Genomic DNA, 12782 nt, shown 5'->3' with positions numbered 1-12782 from the left:
TTAAATAAAACACTCTGATAATGAGCAACTATGGGAAATATGAAAGAGTTTTCGTACTTTTACGCATTTAAGTCACTTCTTAAAGATGAACTGGACAGAATAATGAGATGTAAGCAGAAATGTAAACGACAGGTACAAGAAGTTGCAGTTGCTGATTTAAGAAGATAGCAAATTACCCCTGATTACTAAACAGTGCTGAGCTCTGGGTAAATGTGCAGTGGATAATCTTTTGTGCGAGTCCCTGGCATTGACAGTACACAAAGAAGCCCATTTTACCTTCATTGTACAAGGGTCCATACGCAGGGCTCGAGTCATCACATTCCGCCGAGTCTTCCAGGTCCGAGGCCCCACCTTCCTCCTCTGATAGGCTGTGTTCATCAGGAAGGTTGTCTTCCCCTTCCTCCAAGTCCCCAATGGAGCCTTCAAGAGACAAAGACAGGAAGCCCATTAAAACACAGTTCACCTGGCAACTGCACAATCATTCAGGACTGTGCTACAATCAGAACTCTTTGGAGAGGATATTTCTCTTAGCAAAGCTGTATTCCAGGAGGAAAAGGTGCTGCCCTCCAACAAACTTGAATGTTTTTGAACTTCCAGAGTTATTTTAAAAATGTAGGCAATAAGCTTTGAAGCCCTTTTTCATGAAAGACTTCTATAACAGATGGAACGCTGCACTGATAAACAAAAGCACCACCAACTACTTCACCAATGTATAACTTCTGCGATGGACTATTTATGAAAACAACAGGTGTACATTTCAGAATGTGAAAGTCAAAATACTTTCTGAAAAAAAAAGAAAAATATGCATCTGTTTTATGTAGATATTTCTTGCAACACTGGATGGAATCTGAATTATTTCATGCAATTTAAACTTATTGTCCCTAGTACTGACAAAATAAGATGTTCACTACAGGAGCTTTAGGTAAAGATGGGAAAATATTTTAATGAATTTTGTTTGAATAACTGTTGGAATAACTGTGTGTTGAAAAAATATGACCTATAAATCATAATTATTGTTGATTAATCCAAATTATTAGGTTACAAAGCCAAAGAAATCTGAAGGTTCGGTAATCCAATCGACAAGAAACAAGAAAAAAAAAGGTAAATACTGTGGAAGCTTATGAGACATCTCCATCACTTTTTTTTGCAGGATATTTTAAAAAGTACAGTAGTTCCATCATCCAAAAGATTTTACATTTTTGCAAAATGATTACAAAGCTGCTCAACTTGCTAGAAATTGTGGTATGCAAACAAACCTTTCACTTTATTCAAGAGCAAATATGGCAAGAGGGTGGGAACAATAATATTTGCTGGTAAACAACATTTATAGCTAACATGAAGACTAGGGTAAGGCATATGAGCATTAGATGTACATTGATAATTGATAAGAAACAAACTATAAACAGGTGGAACCCTAGCTTATTTATTTTTAGTTTGAATTTAATTTTCTACAGACCAGATGTCACAGATACTGGTTCACTGTAGTGGCATGAATTCAAAAATGTTTTAAGCAAATACAGGATTACTTTATAAATATGGGCCAAATGTCTCATGGAATACAGCACTGTACTGTACTTTGGATTGCAATGTAATACAATGGAATCACAGTGTTTGTGAAAAAAGATCATGTTTAATAAAAAATTAGAGGACAATTCTTCCCTCTTTTTTCTCCCTTTTTAACATTAGTTCAACCAAATGTTAAATCATATAAACAACTCATATATCCCCCATAGTCTTCTATTCCTAATATGTGGTTTTGGTTTGGGTATAATTTCAGTTTATTTATGTTTTTTGTTTTTTCAATAAATTAAAATCAAGTTTGTTTAATCATGTATATATGAATGTATATTTATTTCACACATTTCACACTTCTTATTTAATCTCCATAATTATTCCTTTGTTATAAACAAATGTGGAACACAAGACATTTGCAAAATTACACTTTGTTAACTGATAAACATGATCCATAAATGCAGGGTCAGTCAGCTTGAAGTAAAAAAAACATTTGCTTAAATTATTTTTCACTTGTAAAATACAAATAAACTTTTTTTTTTCTGTCATACAGGCCCAAGAGTGTGTTTTGGAGTGTTTGTGGGCCCCTATATTGAGATAAATGTATATATGCATGTACATGTTTTTTCGTATCTACACAGTGCAACTAGCACACGTTTGTAGTATTGTAAATGGGTCTCTTTCCTGACCTGAATACTGAGAGACACGATCAAGTGTTAACACCAAACAGTGATGTAAATTTGTGGTTTTGTGGCTTGAGGTGAGTTTGACATTTGTCCTCTGAAGGTAAAAAGACAATACTCTCTCTCTCTCTCTCTCTCTCTCTCTCTCTCTCTCTCTCTCTCATATTATATATATATATATATATATATATATATATGCTGAAAATGTTTCTTATTTAAATGTATGAGGTTCATAGTTGTTAGTTTAATTATTTTTTGAAAAATGCAGTTACAATTCTGAAACATAAAAAGTCTGTTTCCACTTTTAGGTATACATCATGTCCAAATTAACGGCAAATCAAACACTTACAGAAGAATGTTATGCACACGAAGAATTAGACCGTGTTCTAACCTTCGGAAAAATGGTACAGATATGATTATGCTGCAAATCCTGTGAAACTTTGTAACTGTATCAATCCCACAATGAATACAAATAATCCATTGTTCAGTAAGCAGTATGTTTCACAAAAACAATAACAGTGAATCCCCTCAAGGCGGTTCATTTTGTTAAACTGATGTATATGATTTTCTAAAGAGGGGAAAAAATAAAAAAGGTAACGTGACAAAGAGAATTAACATGGTCAATTTAATTTACAGATGCAAAATCCCTGCAAACCTTAAATTATAGGAATATTTTGTATTGTTCTGACCTTTGGGTGTATATATAAATATATACTTTGTTTTTCCTTCAGTAATATTGATTGTGTATGTTGTGTGAATACACAGCCTCACATTGCTGTATATACAGATGGGTTATACTTTGCAGCTTTGATGTCTAGAAAAATAAAATTAAATCTCATAAGTATCTTTCACATTCTGTTCTTTAAATGATTCTAACAAGTTACAGTATACATACACATTCAAAATCACTCTGGATAATTGTAGTATAAAAAAACATTACATATATATTTGAATGTATTTCAAACCATCTATTGTACCTTTAAATCCTGGACTGTCAAAATAGGCAAATCCTTGACTGTCTAAATTAATTGATGCATTTAAATGTGCCTCACATGTTGGTAAATTTAATCGGCAAAATAAGAGATACACACATATACAAACAGTTATGTTCAAAGGCACTTTTTAGGCTAGATGTCGTATCAGCAATTGCAAAACCGTTTCAGTCTGTCATGCAATTTATCGAATCTAAGGAGAAAACTGGGCATATTTCTCCATATCCAAGAAGAAATATGGAGCAATGTAGTTTTGTATGGATCGGTTTTAAGAAAGTCATAGAAAAACAGCTTAATAAATATATTTGCACACTACTGTGTATAGCCTACAAACTAAAATACAAAATATTAATCAGACCTATGCTGGGATTAAGAAAGTATGACTTTCATATAAAAATAAGCCAAAATGGCAGCACTAATTTTACATTGTCTCTCCCTGTAGTTCAGTTAAGTGAAGGTAGAATGAAAAAACCCAAAGACTGCTACCTCATGGGGGAGAAGAAAAGAAAGCAAGAAATAAATAGGCGTGGGGGATCTTTTCATTAGCTTCTTCCTATTACAAACACACTCCTTTACTATTACCAAAGCATTGTTCTCAGGATGACTGTGTGATAACAACACATGCACCATCACAAAACTATTACACAAAAAGCAGACTCATACAAGCTGATGACCCCTGTAAATTAGTGCTCTAGGAGTAGAAAGCTTGAAGCACAGAAATGAACATCTTAGGAATTCCAGACAATGGAAGGTGAACTATTTATTATTAGTAGGAGTATTAGTATTACCAAGTATATAATATAAACTATAGGATTTTTAGTTGACTTATATGCCGGCCAAAAGAGAAATAAAATAATGATTAAATAATTAAAAAACAACAATCTGAAGTGATTTAACACTGGTTGATTTTGGATTTTTTTTATATTTTTTTCCCCCGGTTTTCGTAAATTAATTTTCATTTAAGTTCCACTAAATGGAGATTGTTCTAAGCTAAAGCTGTGACTGCAGGCGTATATATTTACACCGCTAGAACAAAGGAGTCTATAATCTATACAAAGCACACAACAATAACCGTGAATAAAGAGGCTTGTACAAAAAGGAAAGGCAATTTTTCTAATTCTGTTAATTTCACTTCCAAAGCAATTAAAAATGGGGCTGTGATAATGCTTAGAAACAATCGCGGCCTGACAAAGTGTTTCTCTCTTTGTAAATGAAACATCTTTAGGCTAATTTTGTCTTCCACGCCTGCATGGTTCATTGCAATTTTAGATAAAATTAACACAGTTAGATTTGGAACTTAATAAAAAAAAAAAAAGATAGATCCCGTACACAATATTTTTAGAATAATGTAGCTGGGATTGGAGATCTAATTTTCAGTATCTTATGAAGACCTTTTCATACAATTAATTTTCCTTTAATCATGACTGTACAAAGGACTTCTGTGTTTAAAATTCCAATTATATTTCATGTTTAAAATGTAAGTTTGAATTATGATTTTTTTTTTTTTTTTCCATTAGGGTTTTGGTTTAATGAATCAATCACTGCATCGCTGGTTCCAACATCAAATGGTGCGGCAAAAGTTTCTGGGTTTTTCTTTCTTGTGAGGAAGGAAAATATTATTTTCTACCGAGGGAAAATGTGTGCATTGCCACTGGAACAATGACAACTTTCACCCCCCTGTTGCTAACAGCGAAAAAATATAAAGGCAACCGTGTATGGCAGCGTGGCTTTGGCAGAGTGGCTCGTTTACAGGTCTAGGTTTAGAGCATCATGGTAAAAATCAGAAATAGCGTTGACATGAATGTTGAACGGGTGACAAAAAAACCTCAGGGAAATTTAAATGAACAACCCTTTCAACTGTTATTACGTAAAATGCAAATGTGTTGGATCCCTGATTTTTCTATTTGATCACTCCCAAATATTTCTATAAACCAGGTATTGACTTTTGAAGCTCTGTTGATAATCAATGAATACCACATGCAAAAGAATGAAGTGTATGTAGTCAATATAGCCTATCTGTGCATAAAGCATCATGCAAAAATGTAATCAGCATGAATAACTCTCAAAGATGTTCTTCCCATGACACCATTCTGAAATTACTAACCAAATAAATCCATCCTTGGAAACCATTCCGATTCGTACACAGCCATCGCACATTGCCGTGATGCCATTTGAATCTGGAAAATACACTTGAGGGGGTAACTGAATGATGATTGCCCCAAAAGACAAAAGTAGCACTTATGCCAAATGGGCAATGGGATTAGAACATGACTTTTGAATCTGAATTGACAGATAGCCCCCACGAACAAAGTCCTGTGCTTTTGAAGCAGAGAAAGATTGTAGCTTATTAACTTCCTGTCCACATCAAACCAGTGTATGTAACTTTCATTAAACATCAAAGACAAGAAGGCTCTCAACTTAATTGCCACATTAAAAAAAAAAGATCAGCCGTACAACATTTATATTTAACGGTTATAGTGAAACATCTGAAGAGGCTTTTGTTTTACTACTAAAGTTAAAAACCTTAACCATCTAAAAAGCTAGTCATAGGAAGGGAGAATAGATTACTTATTATATTAAAGAACTTGTTTCCAAATGAGACAAATTAAATTGCTGTTCTGAGGTGCTTTTTTGACGTTTTCTTCTTTGTTCCTACACCCATTTTAAGAGACTCTCCATATTTACGTGACATCCCCATGCTTTACATATAAAGAGCATCTTTGATATTTTCTTAAGCCAGTGCAGGAATAATCATTCGCAGAAAATCACCTCAACAGCTCCCATAAAACTAGATTGTAAAATTGGATTATCATCACAAAATAGAGTTTATGAACCTTACAAAGAAAATGTATATCTCAATTTTCTACCCAGTGACTGGCAATGCAGAAGAACTGAGGCGTCTGGATTTACATACCTTCAAAGTAAAAAAAAAAAAAAGAAGCTTTATCTCATATTAAGAGCTGATAATTCTTAAGGAAAAAGGAATACAAACAGAAAACAACAAAAACATTGATTTGGTTTTTGCCACAAATAAAAAAATGTGTTACTTAACACTTTGTTGACTAAAAGATGGTCTTACCAAAGCCTTTTGGCCACACTAACCCACATATGCCACACAAAACCATAAAAAACACAAATACAAATAGACCAAATAATACTAGTGCAGAGGGAATTAAGAACGGTTGTCTTACTATTTATCAGGTTAGTTTTCTTGGTAACTGACATTTTGAAAAAATGTAAACAAAACATTCCCAAAAAAGACAGCATTGATTTGTTATGGATGAACATCAGGTAATGTTCAGCCCTTCCCTGCAGCTGAGAAACACTGTCAGCTTCACCAACCACTGGAAAAAAGTCATTCCCAGTCGCTCCCTACCCCCTCCCATTTTTATGTACAGTTCTTCCAATTAATTTTCAGGAAGCACTGACTGTAAATAATATATTCTGGAGCACATGAATAAATAAGTGGAGAGAGGCTCGAGCACTCCCAAGGACATTGTGGGTTTTCAATGGAAAGGCAAAATGGCTTTGTGATCCTTCCCCTTCTCCTGCATGCATCTGACATGGGTTTCACAAGTGCAATTAGAGTGGAGGCCAAGCCTTTGAGTAGAGAAACTCTTTAAGTGGTGACCACAGCTGCTGCCCATCTTGTTTCACACTTCCAAGCTGCTTAACTCTTTTCAAATCACACCTCACTGTACAGTCTCTCTTCCTTTACCTTAAGTGCAATATTCTCCTAAAATGCCTTGGGGTCATGTGGACCACATCCTAACCATTTATCGGTTACCTCCCAATCAAGAATCACTGCAATAGATGTGAGAACTATGGAGGGGAATGGATAGGAGTGGAGAGTCATTAGCCATTATCACTTTCAATAATAATAATAATAATAATAATAATTTAAAAAAGGGAAATGCATGTATGAAAAAAAATATTTTAATTATACAAGTGATGGGGCAAAAGCGGCTTGAAACAAAATGATTTATTTGAGGTTATACAACTGAACGCCGGAAGAGAGTTTAATATTTCGGCTAAGCGGTGAAGGAGGAGTTAAATTGACTTCTTTCTCCCTCTCTATATAAAAAAAAATAAAAATGATGTGACTGGGAGCGTCACTGCTCTCGGATAGCTGGGAGCCTTGCGCGGTTATCATCTCATGCAGGCACCCTCAGTCGGTCTGATCTGTCTATTCTTCATTAAGCAAATACGCCAAAATGGAAATGAAAACATAATAGCTATTTGATTTCTAGCGAGATATTTTGCATATTGGTTCGGCGCTGATAGTGGAATTTCATCAAGTCTTTTTTTCATGCTTTAAAAACTGAATTACTGAGCTGGGCTTCGCTAGGATTTCTTTACATTGCTAGGGAGAATGGGAGGGGGGAAAGAGAGAGAGGAAAAAAAGCTTGGTTCTTCAGTAAGACTACTTAAACGATTAAATATCTCCCCCCAAATATCCCCCCTCTCTTCCATCCACCTTTTTTTTTTGATAACAAGGAAGAAATTTTAAGAATTAACACTGATTTAGGTTCACTATGTTAATCAGAGATATGGGATAGAAAATTAACTCCTTAATGAGCAGAGGTTCCGAGTTAGATAACAGTTTCTCAGGCGATAAAGTTTACAAGACAGGGAATAAGGAAAAGATTCGGTGGCACAAGAAAAAAATAGTCTGCATGTTCTCAACAGACAGGTGGAAGTGAGTTTTAGGATAGTAACATGAGAAAAGGTAGCTAAGGAGTATTGTAAATCCCATCCCAGTGGGGCAAATTGTTGCCAGGTTTTGCCCTTTGGCAGAGAGGGGAGGAAAGAAAAGGTGAGATGAAATTGCCAGGCACTGCAGAGAAATCTTCAAGATTCCCTGATACTATTTAAAAGTCCAGATCCCATCTGCCAAAATACTGTTATCAAAGATTTATCATTATTATTATAATTATTTACTTTATTTTGTGCCCAAGCATTACCTCTGGACATATTCAACCTTTTGTGACAGATGTCAATCATCCCAATTTTTCCATCTGAATATAACGCTCCCAATTCCAGTCTCTGATAAGCAACCCTTTGATACCAACACATGTGATGCCTTCCTAAAGGTGCAACAGTCCTCTCTTAGATGCTGCATCTCTTTCTAACACTGGCTGTTAACGTTTCATTTGTGCCTGTGCCCAATGGTTTATCATTCTGATTTCTCTCCACACCATCGGTCTGAAATGAGCAGGCATTTAGAGAAATTAAACCCACCTCTTACTACATCAATATATTAATTAAATACTGATGCCACAGACTAGGGTTTCAGCCTGCTTTAATGACAATGTAATCATCTTAAAATGCTTTGTTTAGGAAAATAATTTTGAAATAACTATTTAATAAATTTATTTTAAACAACTTCTAAAAGCCAAACATGGGCTGCATGTAAATTATACATAAGCAAATGGTGCTTCTATTAAGGCTCAAGCTGAAACTCCTACTGGCAATTTATCTGACCACAATCTATCAGCAAATAATACATTAATACAGCCAGCATCACACTCAGTCATCCTTAGGAAATCATGTTGTTGTTTTTTTAAAGGGTATTTTTGATAATTTAGAATTGGGGGGGGGGGAAACAAGATAACATAAGATTAGTAATGCAAAAACCTTCTCACTCCTCCCCAGGCTCAAGTGAGGGGGGACTAAAAGCAAATCCACTGCTCTCTTCCTGCTAAGCTGTGTCGAGTCTCGTAAAAGTCATATGCTTTTTTATTTTTCTATAATTCCTTGGCTTTGCGTAGTGGATGCTTTGACCTTTACCTCAAATTGTGCCAATACAATACAGCAAGGACTTCTGAATGGCCTGCATGGCTCCTTACCCAATAAACACAGTGACTCTAGATTGCAATAATTAAATTAAAAAGAAGAAAAAATGCTCCTGTCCAGTCATTCTTTAGCTCAAAATCACATGTTACTACCTTGTTAATGCACACAAAAACATTCTTGTGCGTTAGAGGTATGAAGGAGGGAAGAAAAGAAACAGCAGCATACAATGCAAGATCCTTATTATTTTATCATCATTTAAAATGGATCTCTGGTGTTTTCATTTTATTGTTAACTGATATTCCCTGCCATAACGATTTTTGAAATCATTCCTCTTTTCCAGTGCAAAAGTCGGCAGTGCATTTACATGAAAAGACACAGCCCACTTTGATTTCTGCAGAACCACTGCCTTCAAAAGAACCGAATAAAACAAAGCTCGGTAGCACTTTGAAGCTGAAGAGGTACACAGAGTATCTGAAAACTTCCCTCTCGCTAATGAGGTCTTCACAACAAATATGGAGGTCAAATAGTTGAGTTACCATGAGTCTCATCCAGAACATTAGGGCAGTTCAGAACTGCTGGTGAGAGCATGAAACAAATTCAGACTGAGATTGTGTTTAACCTATGAATGAGCAGGGGATCAGTTGATAGGTAATGCAACTACGGGACTAGTAGTTCAATTTAACACCATTATACCATAATTAAAAGCTATTATATATATATACATATATATATGTATATATGTATATATATATGTATATATGTATATATATATATATATATATATATATATATATATATATATATATATATACACACACATACATACACATACAAAATATATGTATGTTCTGTCCTTTTTTGACAGGTCATGTAGTTTCTTTGGTGTTTAATCCTCTACACATGGATTATTAGTCAGTTTAGTTTCTTTAGCTGTAAGGGTTTATCACCACAGAGAAATTATAATGGCCTTCCAGAAAACAATTGAATTAATATAACAAACATTTAATGCTAAGCACGGACTCAGTAAGGCTGCTGTATGACAGTGCAGTGTAGGTCAGTCTAAGCAGGCACATGACATCACAACAGAACAATAATAGGGAATGGGCATTAAAAAAGAAAACTAGTTCTTTCGAAAAAGATAGCTGGGGGCTTCCTTTTCTCCATCAACAATGAGGACTCTCTCCTTACAGTGCACACACGGACATGTACAAAAACCTTTGCTGTAAAAAAAAATATATAAATAAATGACCAACCTGTGAGAGCTAAAGCCTCTCTGTTGAAAACGGCAAAGCAGAAATGTTCAGTTTGGGAGACATGATAAAAAGTTGGCAGATAATCCACTTCAGCAGTGCTGAGACTATCGCGGGAGCAATCTCTGCAGAACAGTGCCGTGGAACGACACCGCTAACGACAGGCGAACGATAACGCGCCTCACCTCACAGGCAGAGAGCAGATGCTCCACTGAAACAAATCCGAATCCCCGGGAATGAGCTTGCGACATAAAGGGGTTATAAAGTCGTGCAGAAAAATGAAATATCTAACAGTGACAACTTCACATCCGTTTTCAATTGTTTGTACCAACGGACTCCAGACTGCTATAATCAACTCAAGGAGTCACCTTTGACAGGCCTGTTAAGCACAACCCACAGAAACCTGCACCATTTTTTAAACCTGTGCAGTGCTGAAATGTACATGAGCAAAGAAAGGCTCTTAATATTCTCATAAACAACCTAACCGATTTGTTTATGCAAAATAAATATTAAAAGACAAGACAATGCCTTATTAAGAATACACTTTTTCCAGTGATCGCTTTGTATAAGACAGAGGAAGAGGGATTGTGTTCTTTCTGCAAAGCTACAGGCATTATTTGTCGAGAAGTAAATAATTTGTCGAAGTCAGCAGATCGCATATTTGTTGATACTGCCACTTGACTTTGCAAAGGCTTCAGTCAGTTCCCTTGGACCATAAAGGATTTACAGAAGGAACCAGCAAGTAATTCTCATTAAAAGCGGGTTTCATTACATCAAAGCTGATGGATGTGCTCACAACAGAGTCGTTATGGACAGGGCACACATCATTTGATAATGCCCTTAGCCAAAGCCTCAAAACAAACCGAACGCTTCACATAAATAATGTCTTGTTTGAAGCTTATGGACACAAACCAGAGTACTTAAGTATTCTGTGCGGTCCGTCTTGTTTTGCGATCACATCAGCCACCTACTCACATTCTACAAATTAGTTTCTTGGAAGGAGACTCTTTATAATTATAGGGAAAAAGGTTACTGCAGTAATTTTGCATCTTGACTTTTTTTCATTGGCATTAACAATTCCATTTCCAACATGATCTAGAGAGAACCATTTCCAGGAGATGCCACCTGCTCTACTTGACTCCTGCTCCTGCTGTCATCACCTGGTCATCCCGGAGCCCAAACCTTTGAGTAACACAAAGGCAACCTGGTATTGTAAAATAGTAGTGAAGGCATTCTACAGCTAATTACACCCAAGATATGTCAAGAATTTAAGCCATTTGAACAAAAGGCTTCTCTAAGGTTTCCATGTGCAGATCAGTTAATTATTTAATTTAAGTTGCAGGTAAGACTGGTGACAAAAGAGAATAAGTGTAATTCTACAAATTGTAATGCTGTGTGTGTGAGTTATAATTACCCAGCTTAGATAAGTGTTGATATCAGTAAAGTCTGTCAAGGGGGTTTATTCTGTAAGTGTTTGCAACATAGACGCAGTTATTTCTTTTTTTTTTTTTTTAAAGTTATTATTAAATTGGTAGCAAAAAAAGTGAGCACGTGTATTTTTATTGTAAGTGTGTTTAGATGGATTGAGCTGCTATCGTTTTGTGCCCCTTCAATGTCTTATTTCACAAAGGAATCGCATCGCTAAGTAAAACCAATGCAACAGATTTTCTTCAAGGCAGCAACATCATCGCAAGCCCATTTACTGCAGAATATACCTTTCATCTGTAATGGAGACCGTGTGCGTGTGTGTGTGTGTGTGTGTGTGTTGGGGGGATTGCAAACAGGGATTGAGAATCCCTCTCTCATTCATTAGGGGATTTTCTGTAATTATCTGATCATTTCACTACAATTAAAAATACATTAGCTGTGCTCAGGGGTTGGACAATCGACCTTTTCTTAGGTCTCCTTGTTTATCGCCAGAGCATGAAGGGAGAGGGAGAAAAAAAAAAAAAGTAAAGTTGCCAGCCTGCCAAACCCGAGACCCTGGACTATCGAAGTCAGGCATGCAGACAAGAGCAAGGCGATAAGAAGCCCTGATAAAAGATAGAAAATAGCAGCAGATTTGAACTTTCCCACCATCCAGCGATCAGCAGAAGAGGGAAATGGAACTAACTACTTACTGCATCCCTATCTCTTCAAAAGAAACACACAAGGCCATCGAGGGGTCTGAACACATTAACCACCCCGGCATGAATTCAGAAAGCAGCACTTTTAGTGGGATTTTCCTTTCATTTATTTATAAATAAATATATCGAGCAGAATGGATGGGTCTTTTGTGAAAGGAAAAAGGGGCATATAGAGATGTGAAAATTTCTTTTGAGTTAAATCCAAAGAAACGATTGGAGTAACTAACTCAGGGAACGTATGTCCCAACTCTGATGTTCATTCTTTCCCCCCAGTCTTCAAAGGCAGCATATTTGATTTTGCTTTATACTCTTAAATCACCTGTTCTTGCCACTAAATGCCCTTCCAGAAAAGATCTTGCTGAGCCGTCACAGTTCACACCGGTTGACTGAACTGTTACAATTACAATAACATAGCAGTTAGCT

General features: G+C 35.9%; 1 protein-coding gene across 2 annotated transcripts in view; it reads right to left on the bottom strand.

Moving 5' to 3' along the window:
- Positions 1 to 12782, bottom strand: part of zfpm1 (zinc finger protein, FOG family member 1) — a 100051-nt gene that overhangs the window by 54402 nt on the left and 32867 nt on the right. For both annotated transcript variants that reach the window (XM_066713971.1, XM_066713972.1), the window contains exon 2: positions 277 to 420. In XM_066713971.1, coding sequence (XP_066570068.1) covers positions 277 to 420 — 144 coding nt within the window. The remainder of the gene's footprint in view (positions 1 to 276; positions 421 to 12782) is intronic.

This window comes from Amia ocellicauda, chromosome 9 (genome assembly GCF_036373705.1).
Source record: "Amia ocellicauda isolate fAmiCal2 chromosome 9, fAmiCal2.hap1, whole genome shotgun sequence".
Classification (NCBI taxonomy): Eukaryota; Metazoa; Chordata; class Actinopteri; order Amiiformes; family Amiidae; genus Amia; species Amia ocellicauda.
The sequence above is the reverse complement of the archived record's forward strand: the minus strand, read 5'-3'. Positions and strand labels throughout refer to the sequence as shown.